At 40.6% G+C, this 22,529-nt stretch overlaps 1 protein-coding gene across 1 annotated transcript in view; it reads right to left on the reverse strand.

Annotated features, from left to right (window-relative positions):
• The window catches only part of PXDNL (peroxidasin like), a 412,750-nt gene that overhangs the window by 187,851 nt on the left and 202,370 nt on the right, over nt 1-22,529 (reverse strand). Inside the window, exon 3 of the mRNA XM_042972968.1 lies at nt 19,081-19,152. Coding sequence (XP_042828902.1) covers nt 19,081-19,152 — 72 coding nt within the window. The remainder of the gene's footprint in view (nt 1-19,080; nt 19,153-22,529) is intronic.

The following is a 22,529-nucleotide window of genomic DNA, read 5'->3' on the forward strand; positions in this document are numbered from 1 at the left end:
TATAAATATAAAATCACAATTAAAAAAAAAAAACACCTTCTTCCGCTCCCTCAAAAATCCTACAGTTAATGTCCTAATAAAGACACTTGGCATTCAGATCTTATTTTCAAATGCTATTTTCCACCAGAACTAATCAAGCTATTTGAAGAAATGGCTGCTTCCAGGTCTGCGGCAGCATAAGTATATAACATACAATCCTTCACTGGAACCAATAAAAAAAAAAGGACTCAAAGTTTAATGGGATCATTCCAAAGAACAAAGGAGTTAGCTTGAATAGTCTCCCACTGGCTGGCATATAGGAAAGCAATTGACTTGTGTATTAACCTAGCATCTTGCAACCCTGCTATAATTGCTTATTAGTTCCAGGAGTTTTTCTGTTGATTCTTTGGGGGTTTCTACACAAATAGTCATGTCATCTGAGAACAAATACAATTCTATTTCTTCCTTCCAAATCTGTATACCTTTTATTTTCTTTTCTTGTCTTAATTGCATTAGCTGGAACTTCCAGTGTGGTGGTTAAGTAGGAGTAGTAACAGGCAACATCCTTGCCTTATCACCAATCTTAGGGGGGGAATCATCTCGTTTTTCATTATTATCTGTGAGCTGTAGGGATTTTTGTACAGTTCTTTATCAAGCTGAGGAAGTTCCTCTATTCCTGGTTTGTTCAGAGATCTATTAAGGGTGTTGAATTTTTATTATGGGTGTCAAACTTGGTCAAGTGCTTTTTCTGCATCTATTTATGTGATTATAGGATGTTTCCTCTCTATCCTGTTGATATGATGGATTATACTTATTGATTTTCAAGTGTTGAACCAGTCTTATACACCTGAGACAATTCTCGTGTGGTTTGGGTGTACATTGTTGGATCTGAGTAGCTAACATTTGGTTCAAGACTTTTGCATTTATGTTTATGAGAGATATTAGTTGGTAGTTTCCCTTCTTAAAATGTCATCTGGCTTTGCCATTAGGATCACTGATTTCTGCTCTATTTTTATTACTCCTTTTCTTCTGCTTGCTTTAAGTTTATATTACTCTTCTTTCTTTAGTTTCTTAAGGTGGAAGCTTAGATTATTGACTTTAGATCTTCTTTTCTAAATATGCATCCGATGCTATAAATTTCCATTAAGTACCGTTCTCACTGAATTCTTCAAAGTTTGATAATTTGTGTTTTCATTTTCATTCAGTTCAAAATATTTTTAAGTTGTCTTGAAACTTCTCTGAACTATGTCTTATTTTTTCATTTTTTAAATGTTTTTAAAAGGTTTTATTTAAATTCCAGTTAGCTAACATACAGTGTTACATTAGCTTCAAGTGTACAATTTACACTCACATACAACACCTGGTGCTCATCACAAGTGCACTCTTTAATGCCCATCACCTATTTAACTCAGCCTACACCCACCTCCCCTCTGGTAACCATCACATTGTTCTCCATAGTTAAGAGTCTTGTTTCTTGCTTTGCCTCTCTTTTTTTATTTACTCATCTGTTTTTTTAAATTCCACATATGAGTAATATAATATGGTATTTGTCTTTCTCTGACTGACTTATTTCACTTAGCATACTACTCTCTAGCTCCATCCATGTCACTGCAAATGGCAAGATTTCGTTCTTTTTGATGGCTGAGTAATATCCGTCCTATTGTGTGTATATATACGTATACACATATACACCACATCTTTATCCATTCATCAGTCGGTGGACATTTGAACTATGTCTTATGTAGAAATTTGTTGTCTAACCTTCACATACCGTGGAATAGTCCAACTATCTCTCTGTTACTGATTCCTAGTTTAAAGTCGTTATTGTCTGAGAACATATTCTGAATGACTTCTATCATTTTAAACTTGCTGAGATGTGTTTTATGGCCTAAAATATAGTCTATCTTGGTAAATGCTCCATGTGAACTTGAGAAGAATGTTTATTCTGCTGTTGGATGCAGTATTCTACAAATGTCGACTAGATGCAGTTGACTGATGGTGAGATTCAGCCCAACTGTGTCCTTACTGATTTTCTGCCTGATGGATCTGTCACTTACTTATAGAGAGGTGTTAACATCTCCAACTTATAAGAATGGATTAGTCTATTTCTCCTTTCAGTTCTATCAGTTTTTGCCTCAAAATATGATGTTCTATTGTTAGGTGCTTATACATTAAGGACTTGTACGTCTTCTTAGAGAATCAACCTCCTTTATCATTAGGCAATGATGCCCTTTACCCCTTATAATTTTTCTTGTCCTAAAGTCTGCTTGACCTGAAATTAATACAGCTTCTATAATTTTCTTTTGTGTTAGCATGGTACAACTCTCTCCATGGCCTTACTTTTCATCTCTATGTGTTTTAAATGTAAAGGGGTGGGGGGGGGTGTTTGCAGATACATATAATTGTTTTTTTTTAAATCCATTCAAATAGTGTCTTTCATTTAATTGCTGTATTTACACCATTCACATAAATGGTTACTGATATAGTTGTATTAATATCTGTTTATGTAACGATTTTCTATTTGTTGACAATATTTATCAGGTAATAGTAACTGAAGTAAATAGCTGTTCAGTATGAAAGTATGACTTGTACAGTGTGTTTACATTATTTTCATATGGTTTAGTAAAAATGTATTATGCATAAAAATATACAAAGTAGGGGCGCCTGGGTGGCGCAGTCGGTTAAGCGTCCGACTTCAGCCAGGTCATGATCTCGCAGTCCGTGAGTTCGAGCCCCGCGTCGGGCTCTGGGCTGATGGCTCAGAGCCTGGAGCCTGCTTCCGATTCTGTGTCTCCCTCTCTCTCTGCCCCTCCCCCGTTCATGCTCTGTCTCTCTCTGTCTCAAAAATAAATAAAACATTAAAAAATATATATATATATACAAAGTAAGTGCAATTTTTAATTAGTTTTTAGACGGAGGGTATGTCAGGTATTCAAACTTTTCTATTGCTTACAACTTTTCAAATTAAAATGTTGAAAGGACATAAAAAGCATTAGGATGTTTATAACATAAAATTACATGCACATTTTAGCTCTTTCAAGTATTTTATGATGCAGACACAGAGATAAAACATATATTTTTAAGCAAACATGACAACTGTATGGGCCTCTACAAAGGCAAATAAAATTCTATTTACTTAAAAAAGTAAGACAACTTAGTGTCAATTAATAGCCCTTTAAGGAAGGATGAGGGGTTAGTCCAAGATGGGAATTGCTATCCAAAAACAGCATTAACCAGGGGCACCTCGGTGGCTCAGTCGGTTAAGCATCCAACTCTTGATTTCGGTTCAGGTCATGATCTTATGGCTCATGAGTTTAAGCCCTGCATTGGGCTCCTTGCTGACAGTGGACAACCTGCTTGAGATTCTTTCTCTCTGCCCCTCTCCTGCTCACATTCTCTCTCTCTCTCTCTCTCCCTCTCCCTCTCCCCCTCTCTCTCTCTCTCAAAAAATAAATAAACTTAAAAAATTTTTTTTAAGAATAGCATTAACTTTAAACTTTTGGGACTGCTGAACGCATTATGAGATTATTTTTATTATCATATGCATTAATCACAACGTTTCAAACCAATAAGCTATTTTAAACATTTTTAAAAGATTACTCTATTTGAGTAAGACATAGAAGTTCAAAATAAAAATAATTGCTCCATTAAAGCTGAAAACTAATTTAATTTTATAAAGCCATATTTTTCCTCAGTAATAAATCAAGAGGTACATCATCATAAAACTTCTTCAAAACCTGACCTGAGACAGTTTCTCTGAAAAAGTTAAGATATTTGCCTAATAACTAATGTGTTTGGATGCTTACAGAAAATGGTACAAGTATTTGAAGATGGTTTTGCGACCCAGTACCCACCTGCTTCCTTCTCACAGCAGCTCTGAAAAGCCTCGGGATAGCTGATGGACTCACTTCCTGTGTCTTAGTTATGCTGCTTATACCCAGCTCCAGGGTCATAAAGTCAGGGACTCATTCCATTCTTCCAGCCACTGTGACTGGTTCAGGGAAGGACCCGAACTAGTGAAACAAGAGGGGACGTTGCTAAGCTTCTCATATATCAAAAATGCTTCCTCTATTTTACGCATGGATCAACAGAACAGACCCATCCTTTTCCCCGCATAAGGTGGTGTTATGAGTCCGAACAGAAATCTTGCTAAGTCAACAGGGAAACGTGGAGCTGCCAAGGTCCACCAGGTGGGGCTTCTGGATGGACTAGACCTAAGAGATGGCCCACTTGAGAGATGCCAAGAAACAAAACCCTCTGTAACCCTCTGAGCCGCTGGATCAAACCAGGCCTGATGCCAGAAGTACCTCTACAATTTATAAGCCTCTCTGAGCAGTTTCATTGTTTATTTATTTTGCTCTATTGCAACCAAGAAAGACTAAATTGACATTATGTTTAAAATAAAAGAGTAGAAAGGAAAAGAAAAAGAAAACCCTCTTTTTTTTCTATCTTTCTATCTCTTCATCCTCCTTGTCTCTGCATTCTTCCCAGTGTCTTCAGCAACATGAAAATCCAACAAACCTGGAGCTTTTTATTTTTAAAAATTACCACCATGAGAAGCCATTTCCCCACTTTTAAATGTGTTTCTCTACTAACAACAGTGTATACTCACACTATAGTATCGCATTTTACTCATTATGTAATTCTAACATTCAAACGAGAATTAGTGAGAGTCAAGCAGTAGGTTTGTTGTATAACTGAAACAACGCATGTGCAAAAGTCTTTAAATGGGCAAAGTTCCTGCGGAAGCCACATCTATTCTTACCACATGGGGGAAAAACTAAAGTTTCTTCTATACTCTAAAACTGTGTTCTGCATGATTTCAAAGGTAATGATTTATAATTTTCCAAAACTCATAAACAGTCATAGAAAAATGACAATTAAAAATTATATCATCATTTATCTCTGTCCTTTTAAAAAAAAATTTGCCAGATAATTTAAATTACTGAAAGTAAAGTTCTATTTATTAACATGTGCTAAGTATTCCAGAGATATCTGCATTTGAAATTCAAGTCTGGCTTTCAATAACAAATTTATTTCAGTTCTACAACAACTAGGGCCAAGAGCTTAATCATCATTTTTCATCAATATTTATTCATTTTGGAAAGAAAGTAGAGCAAAACCTTGGACTGCAAGTAACTTGTTCTGTGAGTGTTCCACAAGAGGAGTAAACATTTCTAGTAAAGGAGCAATGTCTTGCAATAGGAGTAGTACATGAATGTCACATGATCACAACTGAGCCAATGGTTCTTCTCACTCTCGCTCTCTCTCTCTCTCTCTCTCTCTCTCTCACTGCAGGATGGTGGGTGATCGTCTCCCATGCTCGGATGCTCGCTCTCAGGCCGCAGTGTTTGGCAGAAATCAGTGATTTTTCAGAATGTTGGAAGGTGCCCACAATTGGCACTAGTGTATTTTTTGTCACTTGAAAGCACTTATGGACAGTCCTTGGCTTTTGCAGACAAGAGTAAGCTTAGGAATGCGTTGCTTCCTTCTAGGTCAGGCTGCCTGCAGATAGAGACCCTTTCCTCTGCTGCCTTATTTCCAGTCACACTAAGTACAGTATATGACAAGAGTTTATTGTTACTGTAGTCAACACCCATGCCAGTGTATACAATGGCCCTCTCACTAATAGTGAAAGTCGTCCTACACAATAACCCTCCTCTCTCTTATCTCCTTCACACCAGCCACGAAGGTTTCCAAAGGTAAGTGCAGGTTAATTTGTTCACTTTTTTTTTTAATTTTTTTTCAATGTTTTTATTTATTTTTGAGACAGAGAGAGACAAAGCATGAGCAGGGGAGGGGCAGAGAGAGAGCGAGACACAGAATCCGAAGCAGGCTCCAGGCTCTGAGCTGTCGGCACAGAGCCCGATGCGGGGCTCGAACTCACGGACTGTGAGATCATGACCTGAGCTGAAGTCAGACAGACGCTTAACCAACTGAGTCACCCAGGCGCCCCCCTTTTTTTTTTAATGTTTTTCATTCATTTTTGAGAGAGAGAGAGAGACAAAGCATGAGTGGGGGAGGGGCAGAGAGAGAGGGAGACACAGAATCCAAAGCAGGTTCCAGGCTCTGAGCTGTCAGTACAGAGCCCCACATGGGGCTCGAACTCAAGAACCATGAGATCATGACCTGAGCCAAAGTAGGATGCCTAACTGACTGAGCCACCCAGGCACCCCTATTTTTCTTTATATTTTGTATTTTCTTTATTATTTTGTATATTACAGTTTTTTAACCATTTTTATATGAATATTTCTAGGATGTAGAACAAATCTGAGTTTCCATTATTTCGTTTGGGGAAATTCCCTTTGATATACAAGTGTTTTGGATTACAAGCATGATTCCGCAACAGATTATGCTCACAAACCAAGGTATTATTGTATTATATGTATTATAATACAGTATTATATGTATTATAATATCGCTAAAGACAAACTCCAAGCATACAATCGTCAGCTCAGAACCATTTTCACACATTCTAAAAAATATTTTTAGGGGCACCTGGGTGGCTCAGTTGTTTAAGAAGCATCTGACTTGACGCTTACCTTAGGGCTTGTGAATTCGAGCCCTGCAGTGGGCTCCTTGCTGACAGTGGGAAGCCTGCTTGGGATCCTCACTCTCCCTCTCTTTTTGCCCCTCCCCTGCTCTTGCACTCTTTCTCTCCCTCAAAATAAATAAGTACACATTTAAAAATATATATTTTTAGATAACCCATATACAATAACATGGATGAACCTTGAAAACATCATATTAAGTGAAAGAAGCCAGACACAAAAGTATAAATATTGAATTATTCCATTTATATGAGATACTTAGAATAGGCCAATTTATAGAGACATAAGTAGAATAGAGATTTGCAGGGCCTGAGAAGAGGGAAAAATGGGACGTTATTGTCTAACGGGTACAGAGTTTCTATTTGGGATGATGACAAAGTTCCGGAAATGGAAAATACTTATGGTTGCACAACATTGTGCATATGTATGTGTATATGTGCATAATGCCACTGAATTGTACACTTAAAAATTGTTAAAATGGTAAATTTTATGTTATATATATTTTGCCATAATAAAAACAAAGGAATTTTATCTTAAACTAGAGAGTTGTGATTATTAGCTATTTCTTCTTTTTGTTTTTTTTTTTATCTTTTTAAGTTTATTTATTTTGAGAGAGAGAGACAGACAGAGATAGAGAGAGACAGAGAGAGAGAGAATGAGTGGGGAAGGGGCAGAGAGCAAGGGAGAGAGAATTCTGTGCCTTCAGCACAGAGCCCAACACGGGGCCGAACCCACGAACCCTGAGAGCACGACCTGAGCCAAGATCAAGAGTCGGACACCTAACCAACTGAGCCACCCAGGCATCCCTTTCCTTTTGTTAAAAAAGAAAAAGAAAAACTAGAGGTGCCTGGGTGGCTCAGTAGGTTAAGCATCTGACTTTGGCTCAGGTCATGATCTCACAGTCTATGAGTTCGAGTCCCACGTCGGGCTCGGTGCTGACAGCTCGGAGCCTGGAGCCTGCTTCGGATTCTGTGTCTCCCTCTCTCTCTGCCCCTCCCCCGTTCATGCTCTGTCTCTCTCTGTCTCAAAAATAAATAAATAAAAACATTTTAAAAATTAAAAAAAAAAAAAGAGAAAACATACTAGCTCCTACTCCCACATATGGGATCTAATGGTAACCGACATTCAAACTTCCACATCAAGGGCACAGTGAGGAGAAAAGCTGTCCTGACATGTCCTGGTGGGCAAGGCCATGTCATATCCAACACACCCTGAGGGCCTCATGCCTGAGGGAGAAGAAGGCAGGAGAAAGTGCTCTTGCACAGGCCACTGGGTCTCAGCATCCAGGCACCCTGGGTTGGGACTTGAGGGATAGATTGGGTCCTCCGTGGAGAATTCTGGAGGGACTCATAGCAATGGCAACGTCCACTCTACTCCCAAACTTATTCCCTGGCCCACTGAAGCCAGATGCCCAGGAGCTTGATGTCTGAGCAAACGAACGACGAATAACATAGCAGTCACTTTCTGGGTTTTCTTTTTGCTCAGTAGTTCCAGATGTGAAGCTGAACATCCAACAACCAGGACGTGTCAGTGAACGCAGGCAATAAAAACTCACGCTAATGAGGCAATGGGGAAGTCTACCACAACAGAAAACTTCTGGGAAAGAACCACTCTACTCCAGCCAAACACCACAGAAAATCTGTGGCCCCGTCCCCACCCATGCCAGTGAGAGCCAAGCGAGGAGCTAGACCTCCATCCACCCTTGTGAGGCTCAAATGAGGCCCAACACCTCCATCAGGCCCATCAGGCCCCAAGAGTGAAAATAATGAAACCCACCCAAGTTGACAGTAGAGACCACCTGGGAAGTCTCTACCCCCCACCCCAAACCAGCAGTAAAGAGCTGTCCCTCGTGTGCCCCATTGGGGTGGCATCAGGCCCCGGTGCCCGGTGGACAGTCAGTAGTTTCACCACCATGAAGCAGTAACAAAGCCACCCCCTCTACTTGGTGTCAGTGCAGGCCATGTGGGGGGCGATAATGAAGCATGTACACTCCTCCCAGTGAGGAACACGTCAGCAGAGGTGCAGTGGAAAACCACAACTCCCAACTCTGCCTAGAAGTAACAAGGAATCCCACTACCACAGGGAAATCCATGGAGGCCAACTGGTGACCCTGAACTTCCATCCACTGGACAATGAAAAGGCACCTTCCTTCCCTAACAGAGCAGCAGTCAGCGAAAGCAGAGTAAATAAGATCCAGAGTCCCATAATGTAATACCCAAGAAGGACCAGGTTTTAACCAGAAACTACTCCCCATAATAAGAACCAGGAAGATATCAAACTGAGTGAAAAAAACGTAGTAAATAAATGCTGTTATGGGCTAAATCGTGCCCCACTCCCACTCCCGATTGAGTATTAAATTTCAATACCTCAGAATGTGACTCTATTTGATTATAAGGCCTTTATAAGGAGGCAATTAAGGTAAAATGAGGCCATTAGGGTGGGCCCTAATCCAATCTGACTGGCATGCTTATAAGAAGACATTAGGACATGTGTGGATATACGTATATGCATGGAGGAAAGACCACTGGAAGACAGACAGAAGACAGCCATCTACATGCCAAGGAGAGGAAACCTTAAAAGAAAGCAACCCAGCCAACCCCTTGATCTTGGACTTCTGACCTTCAGAACTCTGAGAAGATAAAGTTCTCCTGTTTAAGCCACCAGTCTGTGGTTCTTTGTTACGTCAGCCTTAGCAAACTAACACAGATGCCAACGGCAAGACAACAGTGATTTTAGAATGCTGTGATATATGTCTTAGGAGACATAAAAATGTTTCAGTACCTAATCACAAATAAGCTGGAAATAAAAAAATAAGATTTCAACCAACAAATAGAAAATACAAAAAAGACCCAAATAAAAACTTGAGAATATAAAAGTACATATAACTAAAATTGAAAAAAAAAAAAAAAAAAACAACTGGGGCGCCTGGGTGGGTCAGTTGGTTAAGCATCCAACTTTGGCTCAGGTCATGCCCTTGTGGTTCATGAGTTCGAGCCCCACATTGGCCTCTGTGCCGACAGCTCAGAGCCAGGAGCCTGCTTCAGATTCTGTGTGTTCCTCTCTCTCTGACCCTTCCCTGCTTACACACTCTCTCACTCTCTTTCAAGAATAAATATTTAAAAATTAAAAAATACATAATAACTACTTTCCCTTTTGAAGAACAGCTCTTGGCCTGCTACTGAGCCTTAAAATAGACCGAATGTGGGGCGCCTGGGTGGCTCAGTCGGTTGAGCGGCCGACTTTGGCTCAGGTCATGATCTCGTGGTCTGTGGGTTCGAGCTCCGCGTCGGGTTCTGTGCTGACAGCTCGGAGCCTGGAGCCTGTTTCGGATTCTGTGTCTCCCTCTCTCTGACCCTCCCCCCGTTCATGCTCTGTCTCTCTCTGTCTCAAGAATAAATAAACGTTAAAAAAAAAATTAAAAAAAAAAGAGACCGAATGCTTAGCCATGGGCCACCAAGTTACTATGTGATCTGAGCTGTCCATCATGAGCTGGGTGTTATCTGACCCACCAAGCCTTAAAGCTGGATGTGTACAGCAACACTCCACCCTCACATGGAGGTGACATATACATGATCAAGGCCAAGCAGGACCTAAAGCCAAAAACAAATGACACAAAGAAGTGACCTAAATGCCCATGGTTCCTCTTCTTGCTATGCCACCTTCTCTGTCCCAGCCTGTAGCTATGGCCTCATGGAGAGCTTCCTAAGATCAACTGGCAGAGAAAGAGGAAACTCGGGCCTAGTTTACACGTGGTTCTGCCGAGGATGCAGGCACCACCCAAAAGTGCAGAGTTGCCACACTCTAGCCCCCTTCTGGGACATCCCGGAAGACAGTGGTGAAGGAAAACCCTCCCAGTGGGAAGAACTGCAAGCAGCACACGGGTTGTTCACTTTGTTTGGAAGGACAGATAAGCCAGATATGCTAATATGCACCAATTCATGGGCTATGGCAAATCATCTGAGTGGATGGCCAGATGTTTGGAAGGAACGTGATTGGAAAATTGGGTGACAAAAGAAATTGGAAGAGATGAGTGAATATATCTTTCTACATGGCAAAACACATAAAAATATTTGTGTGCTATGTGGATGTCCAGCAAAGGATGACCTCAGCAGAGGAGGATTAAAGAATCAATTGGATAAAATGCCCCATTCTGTGGATACTAGCCAGCCTCTTTCCACAGCCCTTCCTTCCTGCCATTGCCCAATGGGCTCATGAACAAAGTGGCCACGGCAGCAGGGATGGAGCTTATGCATGGCCTCCGAAACATGGGTTTTCACTCACCAAGGCAGGGAGAGGCAGCTATGCCTCCAAGTGGATACCTGCTACGTGGACCAGACCACTCCACTCAGTATATCAGGGCACTACCTGCCACATCGGGTTGGAAACATGTGTTACTCCCCCCTACCCCTCCCACAGACACCTTGTTCCCCTCTTGTTCCCCTTTCATTCTTCACAAGGCATAGTATCCCCACATTTGCGTCCCTGATAAAGTAATTTACTCTGTGTCCATTTCTGGTCATAAAGGCATACAGGAATGTTTCACAGACTAGTGATATTGTATACTGTTCATACACATAGTAGGTGATAACAAATAATAGATCTGTGAAGTGATCTCAGTACCAGAATCAGGGAGCAGGAAGGAATCACAGGAAGCCACAACACCAGTATAATCCAGTAACTCAGAGACGACCTGAAGGCGTCTACTCCGGGAGCCATCAAATATAACACATCAGGTACTTCAGAGCACAGGGTTTGAAGAAGCTGAAGATGTAAGAGTGTATACGGTGCTCATTATATCTTACTTCATCCAAACAGCAATGGGGAGCCAACGAAGGACCCTTAGAAGAACTGCGTGATTGAAACTTTTTTTTTTAGTTTTTTTTTAAGGTCTATTCATTTCTCAGAGACAGAGAGACAGAGCGCGAGCAGGGAGGGGCAGAGAGAAAGAGGGAGACACGGAATCTGAAACAGGCTCCAGGCTCCGAGCTGTCAGCACAGAGCCCAATGTGGGGCTCGAACTCACGAACCACAAGGTCATGACCTGGGCTGAAGTTGGACGCTTAACCGACTGAGCCACCCAGGTGCCCCGAAACTTTATTTTTTTAAAAGATAGCTGATTGATTGTGTTTCAGAGACACAGAAGAGGAAGACCTTGGACAGAGAAATGAGGTTTTCTCACAGTCAAGGGGTTGGGTAACAAGGATTAAATGTAAGTCGGCATGGTGGGCATGGATAGGGAGGGAAGATATGAGCAGCATTAAAGCAGAATCGACAGTACTTACAACTAATTAGATACGGTGGGAGAGGAACTGGGAGAAGGCCAGTATGATGCATGGATATTTAGTTCACATGACTTGATGAGTCTGTCACCATTTCCCAAAATAAGAAGCATGTTTGGAGGGAAAATAAGTAGCAAGTTTGAAGGGAGAAAGATAGTTTAGTTAAGTTTAAATCATGTTGAGTGTGAAACTTCTATGGGACATGTCAGTGGAAATATTGAGAAAGCAAGTGTGTGCGTGTAGATTTGAAAACATAAAACAATTGATGCTTGAAATAAATATTTGTGAGTCAGCAGCATCTGGATAACAACTGATAACCTTGGAAGCAGACGTGTTCAACCATAGTATGAAAAAGAACAGAGCCTTGGACAGAACTCTAGGTGAAGGAGTCTGAGACAAAACAGACAGAACAGTGAAGGGAAGACCAGGAACATGAAAGCTGTCCTTAATACCAAAGAACTTTTCAAGAGGATGAGGGGTCGACAAAAGGAAACTGCTAGACATAATTAAACACACTATACAATGGAAGATTTTCAATATTTTCAATCGTGTTTAACAACACGAGCGGCGTTTGTCAGAGAATTTCTAATAGCGTAGTAGGAACACAGGCTGGTTTGGAGTGAGTAGAAGCAAATAAGGGGTAAGTAAGGGGAAACAGAGAGCTTGGCATACAAACCTCCCCTTCCCCATTATTTAGCCTTCACAAACTCACCAGCCTTATCTCTCATCCTGCTCTATTTGGGCCCTACAACCTAATCATTAAAGGACAGTTGCCATTTCCCAAACATTCCAGACCATGTCTTGCCTTTTCTCACACATCTTCCTTTCAAGATTAAGCTAAAGCATCACTCCTTCCATCAAGTCTAACCTGTTTCCAGCCCTATGGCTCCCAAGTGGAAATGACCTCTTCTCCCTTTGTGAACACAGTGCCCATTGTGTAAGTCTATCCTGGTGACTACATCAAGATATGCGTGATTGTTACTGCAACTTGAGCCTCACTCTTGGAAGCCCAATGTGAATGTGATAGATTACAGAAATGGCCACAGGTTTCTCTCCATGCCTGGAGCCACACCCTTTTGCCAGGTGATTCTGCTGATTTGCCCATCGAAAGGTAGAATCCATTTTTCCAATGCTTGAATTAGGTTTTGGCCATGTGGTTTGACTTGGGAAATGGGACACTAGCAAACATGACACAAGAAAGGCATGACAAGTTCATCTCTGCTGGGACTAGGGATAAGATCATCATAAACAAGCACAGTCTAGCTGGATAGAGGAAGAGAGACCACGTGGAGGAGAAAGGCATCCCAGCTGACACTGGGCAATTGCCAGATATGTGAGTAAAGCCATCCTACAGCTTCCAGCCTCAGCTGAGCCAGCCTAGATCAGAAGATCTGCTCAACCAACCCATAAGTCAATCACGAGAAATAGTAATTCTTTACTATTTTAAGTCACTAAGTTCTTGAGTACTTTGGTACATAGCAAAAGCTAACTGATACAATGAACAAGAAACTTCATGGAAATTTCATTCATTTTGTTAGATTGCCATTAATGCTCAGGGTGTATTAACAGAGTGCCAGAAATGATGAGAGTTGTGTCCCTCAAGTTCACACTATTAAAGGTGGTAATCACTTGCCCAAGAACTCATTGCTTGTAAATTGCCCAATATTTCCACAAGAATATCTTCTTTTTCTACCGGATGTAAAGGGAATGTGGTACACTCCAAGTAAATTCAGAGACTAGAGAGAGATGGAAAAGGCCAATGCTGGATATACAACTTCAAATGACATATTCAGCCAAAGATCTAAGAAGTTGAGTCTGTGCAGAGGGGGTAGCATTCAGTCATAGAAGTTCATGAGGACAGTGATGCCAAGGACCGGCCTAGAAGGAGAAAGAAGCTATAATTCAGAGAAGAAACTCTGGGAACCAAACCCAGAAACAAAATTATGGATTTGAATGTGGAATAAATTTCCTCTGTAAATACTACCAAATAATGCTCAATATATCTCACATATGAGCAGATAGGCAACAGCTCCTAGTCTATGGATAAGTTTTTAAAATGATTCAATGCTCATCAGTAATGAGATTATTATCACTTTGTAGATGCCAGGATGTTTCTGAAAAAATAAAATTTTATTTTGGAGTTTATCATTAGATGCATTCTAACTTGGTTAAGAATAATGAATACCAGGGTTGCTGTTCATAAGCGTTGCTGGTCTGCTACACCAAATAAAAGGAACATTTTGCTCTCAGTTTTTCAATGTAATTCAGCTAACCTTCAATGAACCGGTTTCCAAAGATATCCTCAAACAATCATGCTTTTTCTTGTGAATCTGAAAGCAAAATTCACCCTGAGATATTCAATTTGTTTTTGCCCAGGGGAATCAATGATACGTTTTGGACCAAAACACATTAGAATTTCAGAAGAGTTCAGAGATGCTTTTGTTTTAGGGAAAAATATGTGCTCTCCTTTGTGTTTGGCAGGGCAAAACTGCAACTCTGTGGTATATCTGGTCTAATAAAAATTAGTCTCCTAAATATACATGCACTATAACTACTTTATGTAATACAAACACTTGGAATCCTTGGGAAAAGGCACAAAGGAAATAACTGATGGATATACGTTATTGAAAAAGCTAACACGTTTAATGGTGTTATCTCCCTTTTCAAGAAATAATGAACTCAGCATAATTAAAAGTATTAATCAGTCAAATATCAGGCATTTATTGATCACCTTATATTCTCTTATTTAGTCAACAAATATTTCATAAGCACTCACTCTGTTCTAGAGGCTGGGATATTTGGTATATAAGAGGATTATGGCCACTTGCCTTCACAGAATCCAGTGAGAAGTCAGAAGATAAGTATAAAAATGAGGGAAAAACATTAACAGTTATGGTATACCTGATAAATGAAATAAACAGGGCACTCTGACAGAGAAAAAAGGAGGAGAGGGTCAATTGACCTAGAGTGAGTCCTAGGGAGATGACATTAAAGCTGAGACAAGACAGGGGCCCCTGGGTGGCTCAGTCGGTTGAGCGTCCGACTTCAGCTCAGGTCACAATCTCGCGGTTCGTGAGTTTGGGCCCCACGTCGGGCTCTGTGCTGACAGCTCAGAGCCTGGAGCCTGCTTCCGATTCTGTGTCTCCCTCTCTCTCTGCCCCTCCCCTGCTCATGCTCTGTCTCTCTCTGTCTCAAAAATAAATAAAACATTAAAACAAACTTAAAAAAAAAATACCAAGCAGCTCAAGAACAGGGGTGCTGGGGGCACCTGAGGGGCTCAGTCGGTTAAGCATCTGACTCTTGATTTCGGCTCAAGACCGTGATCTCACAGTTCATGAGTTCAAGCCCTACATCGGGCTCTGTGCTGGCAGCGCAGAGCCTGCTTGAGATTCTCTCTTTTTCTCCCTCTCTCTCTGCCCCTCCCTGGCTCATGCTGTCTCTGTCTCTCTGAGAATAAATAAATACAAACGTAAAGAATAAGGGTGCTATTTACCCTTATTCTGAAAAGAGAGAAACAGACGTGTGCTAGCATAGAATTGTTTCCTAAGCTTTGTTATCAACTGGAGAGAAATACAGGCGAGACCCTGAGTCTCAACTGTGTGGCCATGGAGACCTCAACACACAGACACACAGGGAGAGAAGGGGAAATAAACACCAAGTATAATTAAATGTCAAATTACACAGTATATCCTCTGAATGATCGAGCTGAAGACTCAGGGAATGGGGGCGCCTGGGTGGCTCAGTCAGTCAAGCGTCCGACTTTGGCTCAGGTCATGATCTCTCGGTCTGTGAGTTCGAGCACCACATCCGGCTCTGTGCTGACTGCTCAGAGCCTGGAGCCCGTTTCAGATTCTGTGTCTCTCTCTCTCTCTCTGACCCTCCCCCATTCATGCTCTGTCTCTCTCTGTCTCGAAAGTAAATAAACGTTCAAAAATATATATATTAAAAAAAAAAAGACTCAGGGAATGGAGTCGAAAATAAAACCTAGGTGTGTGGAGGAGTGGGAATGTGTAAGGAAAGGATAAGTAGGAAAGGGGCCAGGGAAGGCTCCCAGGGCAGTGGCAAGAGAACGGGAGTATTCGTGGCACGGACCGAGACAAGAATGCGGATCTCCTGTGAGAATGGCAGACGTTGCCTCTCGTCTGCCATAAAGTCACCTAACAAATCTACAACCACATTCCCTCTCCAGCTCCGCAGCCCCACTGCAGACCTACGTCCGGGCTGTCCTCATGCACGGCACTTCAGGCGACCTTGGCGCACCTTCCCACCACTGAGGCTCTGCCTCAAGTGAACCTGCCCGTGCTCCCAGACTGGCCTCTCTCAAACCGCAGAACCCGTCACACCCATCCCCTAGAACTCTCCCCACGTCTCCTCATCAACAATACCACACAGTCTAGATTCCCGTCAAAGGTCTTTCCGGTCTGACCCCTTGGCTCCCAGTTAGCTCATTCCGTCCTTCCTCCTGCACCCACTGCGCCAACCAACACGTGCCGTCTTAAAGCCAACATGGTCCTTGTGAATGCTGTTTGCATATTATTTTCCTCAACATTGTGATTAAGTGTTCTGGCAAAAGTGGGCAAGACAACAAAACAACAGTCTTAGAGCTGATGCCATAATGGCAATATCGACAGTTCTTAGCTTCGGTCGATGATTCAGTAATTCCTAAGCACCCCCTTATTTGAAGTCTAACCTGCCCATCACACTGGGAAGCAGAATTGGTCTTCCTCTGCTCTGGCACCATCTTACATGTGCCCATATTACAAAACCTATTGTCCCATAAGTACGTGTGTCTTTACCCCCCAAACACATATATAGGTATTACTCATGCCTTTTCATCTTTACACACTAGCACCCGGGTTCCTTCCCCACTGCCTACCCCAACATCTCCACAGACCACCGAATTAACGAACGCCACCATTTTTCATAGGGTTTGTCAATCCTCTCTCCAAAGAGCTCAGGTATGCTCCCAGCATCTTCGATGGATCAGCTCACAGAATGACAGCAGACGGCCAGCGTAACCTTACAGTATTATTGACACCAAGTGGCAAAGTTGGGCCATCTTCAATTGCCTCAGACCCGACATTTTCTTCTAAACCTTACAATTCCATTTTCTTCTTATCCAGACAGGTGTGGTCTGCATCAAATTGATCTTGGAGCCCTATACAATCCCTACGAACTTCTCCAATTTGACAGGTAATCGTTACTTGGCAATGTTAGTGAAAACATGGAAAGATTTACTTCATTAGCCACATGAATCTGTTCACAACCTACTGCATAAGGAAACTTTTATAAATTATCTCCTTTCCCAAACACACATCTTGCAGAAGATTTTTATCTTTCATTTAATGACTTGTATCTGGGTGCACCTGGGTGGCTCAGTCAAGTAAGCATCTGACTCTTGGTTTCAGGCTCGGGTCATGATCTCACGGTTCGTGAGTTCCAGCCCCGCGTCGGGCTCTATGCTGACAGCTAGGAGCCTGGAGCCTCTCCCTCTGCCCCCTCCCCTGTTTTCTCTCTCTCTTTCTCTGTCAAAAAACAACAAACATTAAAAAAAAAAAAAAAAAAAAAAAACAACTATTTCAATGAGTAGTATCTGAACTGGCCAGATAATTGATTGGACGTTTTGTGACATGCTTCCCTCGCACAGAGCAGATAATTGCACTTGGACATGTCATCGATCCAAGCCACAGCAATGTTGAAGGTTCATTTTATCCAAAATTAATTGCTTCCTAATAACTGTCGTTTCACTAGATTCTTTACTAAGTATTGCACTAGTGATGAAGTTTCTTCTAAGGCATTATTTACAGTATTATGAAGTTTTTATGGTTTTTATTAATTTGCTGTAGGGTGATACTGTTTTACATACCAGGGAGTAAAGAATTACAGAACCACAGGCCTGGAATGAAACACGAGGGGGTAAAGCTCCTTCACTTACAAGGACTGGCCACTCACGCCACCAGTCTAGAAGCTTGAAGGGTCCTTAGTAAGGTTTCCCACATGGAGATCAAAACGGACACGCTAGGTATGTCAGCAATTAGGACAGCAAATAGAATGGACTGATTCTAAGAAGGAACCAGCAATTTAGGACTGAATGATTGAAAAAAAAAAAAAAAAGCTGGGGCACCCGGGTGGCTCAGTCAGTTAGGCATCCAACTCTTGACTTCAGCTCCGGCCACGATCTCACGGTTCATGTGTTCGAGCCCTGCGTCACACTCTGCGCTGACAGTGTGGGGCCAGCTTGGGACCCTCTTCTCTCTCTCCCTCGCTTTCTGCTTCTCCCCCACTGGTGCTCGCTCACTCTCTCTCTCTCTCAAAATAAATAAATAAACTTAAAAAAGAAGGAAAAAAAGCTGGCCGAAGCCTTGCCTGTTAGGCTGGGGTATCTCAGCTGAACACAAAAGGCTGCAAGACTCCAGAGCTGATGTGTAGATATGAAATCTCGGGCTTCAGGAAGTTTCTGTGATCACTGCTGACATGAAAAGGGAGCTAAGGAGGTAGGATAGCGTATTCCCTTCTAGAAAGCAACCAACTTTTTATACAAAGTGCTTATAAGTGAATCCACAAATGGACATACTTGTGTAAAAATGTTAGCTACGTCTTTAAGATTCTTCAAAAAGAAAGTGTCGGCACTCACTCCTCGTTTAAACAAATGTCCTTCTAGTTCCTTCCTTCAGTTTTCCAGGTAAGCATGCCAGTCAGGATCTCCCAACTTTCAACTTACCAGCATGGTTTCTGAGTCAACATAGGAACTCGTTTGAAACAGTTTTATTCTCCTTTCCTTCTGATAAACAAAAGAGCACCGCAATTGTCAACGGTTGTATCTGTGAGCTAATTTTTCCAAAAATTGGTTCTCATCCAGGTTCATTAAAGTTCCTAACTGTCATGTGTTCACTGGCTTCAGAAGGTCTTGGATGGCTGAGTTGTTGATATAAAAAGCTTCTCTAGGATCTATGCAATTTTCATAAGTATTGATTAACTAGATTTGAATGTGAAAGTTGGACAAACTGTTTTGTTTTTATTTTTCGGCAAGTTATAATTTTTGTGGCAGGGATGGGCGGGAATAAAAATGTGCACAAATACTCAACTGTGTTCAGATGAATAATCTGCTGAAAGCAACAACTGACTTCACTTAGAAATGTTCAAATGTGTTTTGTGTAAAGGTTGGCAGTGGTTTTCAAGAAGATGAAGAATTACTTCGCTTAAAGCAAACAAAAAGGCCACAAATAATCTATCAACACCGTAAGTTATTGTTGATGTTTCTTGCAACTTACAGATAAAGTAAATTTTCAAGTCCTTCAAAAGCATTTCTGGAAATCTTTCTGATTTGGTTGTTGTTCAGGAGACTGAAAAAACAAAAACAAACAAAGATCCCAAAATGAGAAACAGACTCTGCAAATATTATAATAGTTCTACTAGAAATAGTGCTTTACATAGTAGAAAAACATTTACTGACATGTTCATTAACTTTACAAATTTATAATTTTCTACTCAACAAAGCCTATGTTCAAATAGTAGTTTGTCATAAAAGCCTTCAAAAGTAATTTCTATTTATTAAATTACCCTAAAGTACCCCTAAAGGAGGACTATAAACCCTGGGATAAAAGGAAAATTATCAACAAAGACACAAAGAGGAATATGTTTCTAAATAAACAGATGGAGAGTTATATACACTCAGGCTTAAGCACTTTACTTGGAAAAATAAATATCACAGCTCTTGGCCCACAGTGGACTCTCATTGTGTATTTGTTGAACTGTCAAACTGAGAGTCAATTACACCATAGGAAGTGAGGTTCTTATTATAGGACTATCAAATGGTCCAAAAATGACTTCTAAAAAATCCAGGGAGAAAAATAACAGGTGGCAAAAGTAAATTGGATTTGAACAGGAAAATCAGTTACAGAAAATCACCTCTCAGCCACTTTGAACACTTTGGAAAAGCAGTCGAGCAAATAAAAATTACAGATTGTTTTTCCTGCTAAATACACTTTAAATTTCTTTCGGATTTAAATTATTATGACATGTCTAAATGTACAGGGAATGTCTACTAATTGGATTGGCACACATTTTTCTGAATATCGTATAGCATTTAAATACTCCAAAGCTTCTAGTATCTACTGTCAGAGTAAAATGTCAAAAGATTCACTTTGAGTGTATTATAAAAATATTTGTTTCGTGCATTTTTTTTTGTATGACTTATTAGGAAAACAGTGTTTTGGCCAATGGAGCAGGTGATGGTTTTAGTCATCATACGCACGGAGACATCCCAGAGACCCCAAACGCGACTGTTTCTAACCTACTCACCCCATGATGCACAACTAAAGGTTCAGCCACACAGTTCCCCAAACAGCATTTGAAGCCACGATCTAATGCCCCACCTACGGTACCAAAGACACTCCTCGCCGCTTCTGCCTAGCGTTCTGGCCACCAGGGAGGCAGAACAATCAGTCTACAGCATGCACTAGAGTTGATGTCATACAGAGATAATGTCCATTTTTATGGATAATTCTGAGCTTCAGTCAATGATCTAATCAACTTCATAGTTTACCATGTGTTCAAGAAATGTTTAAGCTGGCTAAAAGCAACATAGATAGTTGATATCTAGTTAATAGCAGTCACAAACATTGTCCTGAGAAAATTTGTCATTTACTGTCTCTGCATATTCTTAATCTAATGTATAAAATCCATTACTATTCTTCCTTTAGAATCCCCAAACTGCCATTGTACATCTATTTTTACTTGAAGAATGACTATTCTGTCCCCACATTCTATTAAATACATGCACCAACACATGTAGAAAAAAGTATACGTATGTACCCACACATGCATAGATATATTTACATACATGTGTTTATATGCATATGTGTGCACGTAGATGCATATTTGAATATGTGTACGTGCACATGCATGCGTGGGTGTATATGTAGTCTGTGCATCTTCTATGTGATAGGTTTGTCTGTGTGCTACATGGTATGTGTGTGTAGAGAGTCTCAATCTCATCTGAAACACAGAATATAGGAAACTGACTAGTTTCTTAATTCTCCCCAGTGCCTAGTGCCTAGGAAAGAGTTGATCCACTTAATACAAAGGATGCCTTTAGTCATTAGTGCCTTTCAATACCACAACTGAAAAAGGAAAAAATACTACTTATCCTCATTCATCTTTCTTCAGTACATAAAAAGTGCTCAAAGCCTATATTTCTGCATATTCTTATGTAGTTAATCTAAATTTTGTTAAAAATAAAAAACATTCAATTTCTACAATTGCACTGAAGTTGTTTTTATTTCTTTAATGTTGCAATTCAATACGAGTGTTAATAATCTAAAGTATGAGATCAAGCAATTTAACTCATAGGTTTTCTTAGAAATGTTTTTATTGCTGACAGGAAACAAATCCATTAAAGTGGTTCACAGTTGAATGTGTTTTCCAATCATAAGTACATATAACTTGTTAAGGTTTATTCAAAGCAGTATGCTTTTCATCAAAATACCTTTGTTGTAATTTTAACGGATGGAACGTTTTCCTAACAATGTTCTGGTTAAATGATTATAGTCATTGTCATATATATTATTTTTTTAAATTTTTCATAAAGGAGCTGTACTCAAAATTTATGAGTAATTCTATGGACATTCAGGACATGAAACAATATCTAACATCCTTTCACAAAAAAATCAATGCATGCTTTAGAAAATGCGTGGTTATATTCTATATCCTAATATTGCCTATTTTGCCAGGGAGGGGGAAAAAGAGAAGCAAACAAAGCCCCCAAGAAAAATGTTACACTTTTATGAGGAAATAAAATAATTCCTGAAAACAGGACGTCTGCAATCCTGATGATCAGGACCTTGTGGGGAGAAAAACCAGCGACAGACTGACGGGCCGGTTTTATTAACCTTATCTTTCATTGTTGAAATGGTCTCCCACACACATACTCGGACATTTTGATGTGGAAATGGGATTCGGAGCTGATGGCCAAGAAAGAATTCTTGAGCCGTGTTTGGTACAAAAAGGTGGCCTTCTTCAAGCATAGGGGTAGGACCCGTGGGCAGAAAGAGCTGCACTGGGGTTGTGGCGGGTGAATGATGATAGACCTTCAAGCTGGGAGGAGGTTAGGGATACCTCCCAGAGAAAGGTCACTCTGCCTGTTTCAAGGACTTGTCAATGGGCTGTAAGTAGTAAGGAAATTTAATTTTTTCTTTTGCCTTTGTTTCCCACATCACACTTGATAGACAAACGCACACTGTGTGGGCGGAAATGTTTTGTTAAAAAGCAATTCGTAGCTATTGGAAAGATAAAAGATTTTGCATAGTTATGTATCCATCAACGTGGGGAGAAGCAAAATTGAGCTTTCTCCTGTGTCAAATGAAATTTCCATTCAAGGTAATGCCAAGAATTACTCTCAGAGTGAATCATTATACCTACATTTAAGCACAAATAAAATAGGGGTTTTTTGGTAAGTGGCAATAACGTTAATCTGTTTCAGCTTTATAATTATGTTTACTTTTCATTTGGACACTCTCCAGAAATATGGTTCTGCTACCCTTAACACGGCAGGATTACCCTTAACACTGCGTTTCTGTGCTCCCTGAAGTAAATAGTCTGACACTTTCAATGACTGTAACCCATGATTCCGTAGTTTACCAAGTAAGAGATTCTTGACCCAAATTAGTAATGACTATCTTTTGAAAATTTGCCACCACTAATACCACTAAAAATACTTGCA

The sequence above is a fragment of the Panthera tigris genome, chromosome F2 (genome assembly GCF_018350195.1).
Source record: "Panthera tigris isolate Pti1 chromosome F2, P.tigris_Pti1_mat1.1, whole genome shotgun sequence".
In the NCBI taxonomy this organism is placed as follows: Eukaryota; Metazoa; Chordata; class Mammalia; order Carnivora; family Felidae; genus Panthera; species Panthera tigris.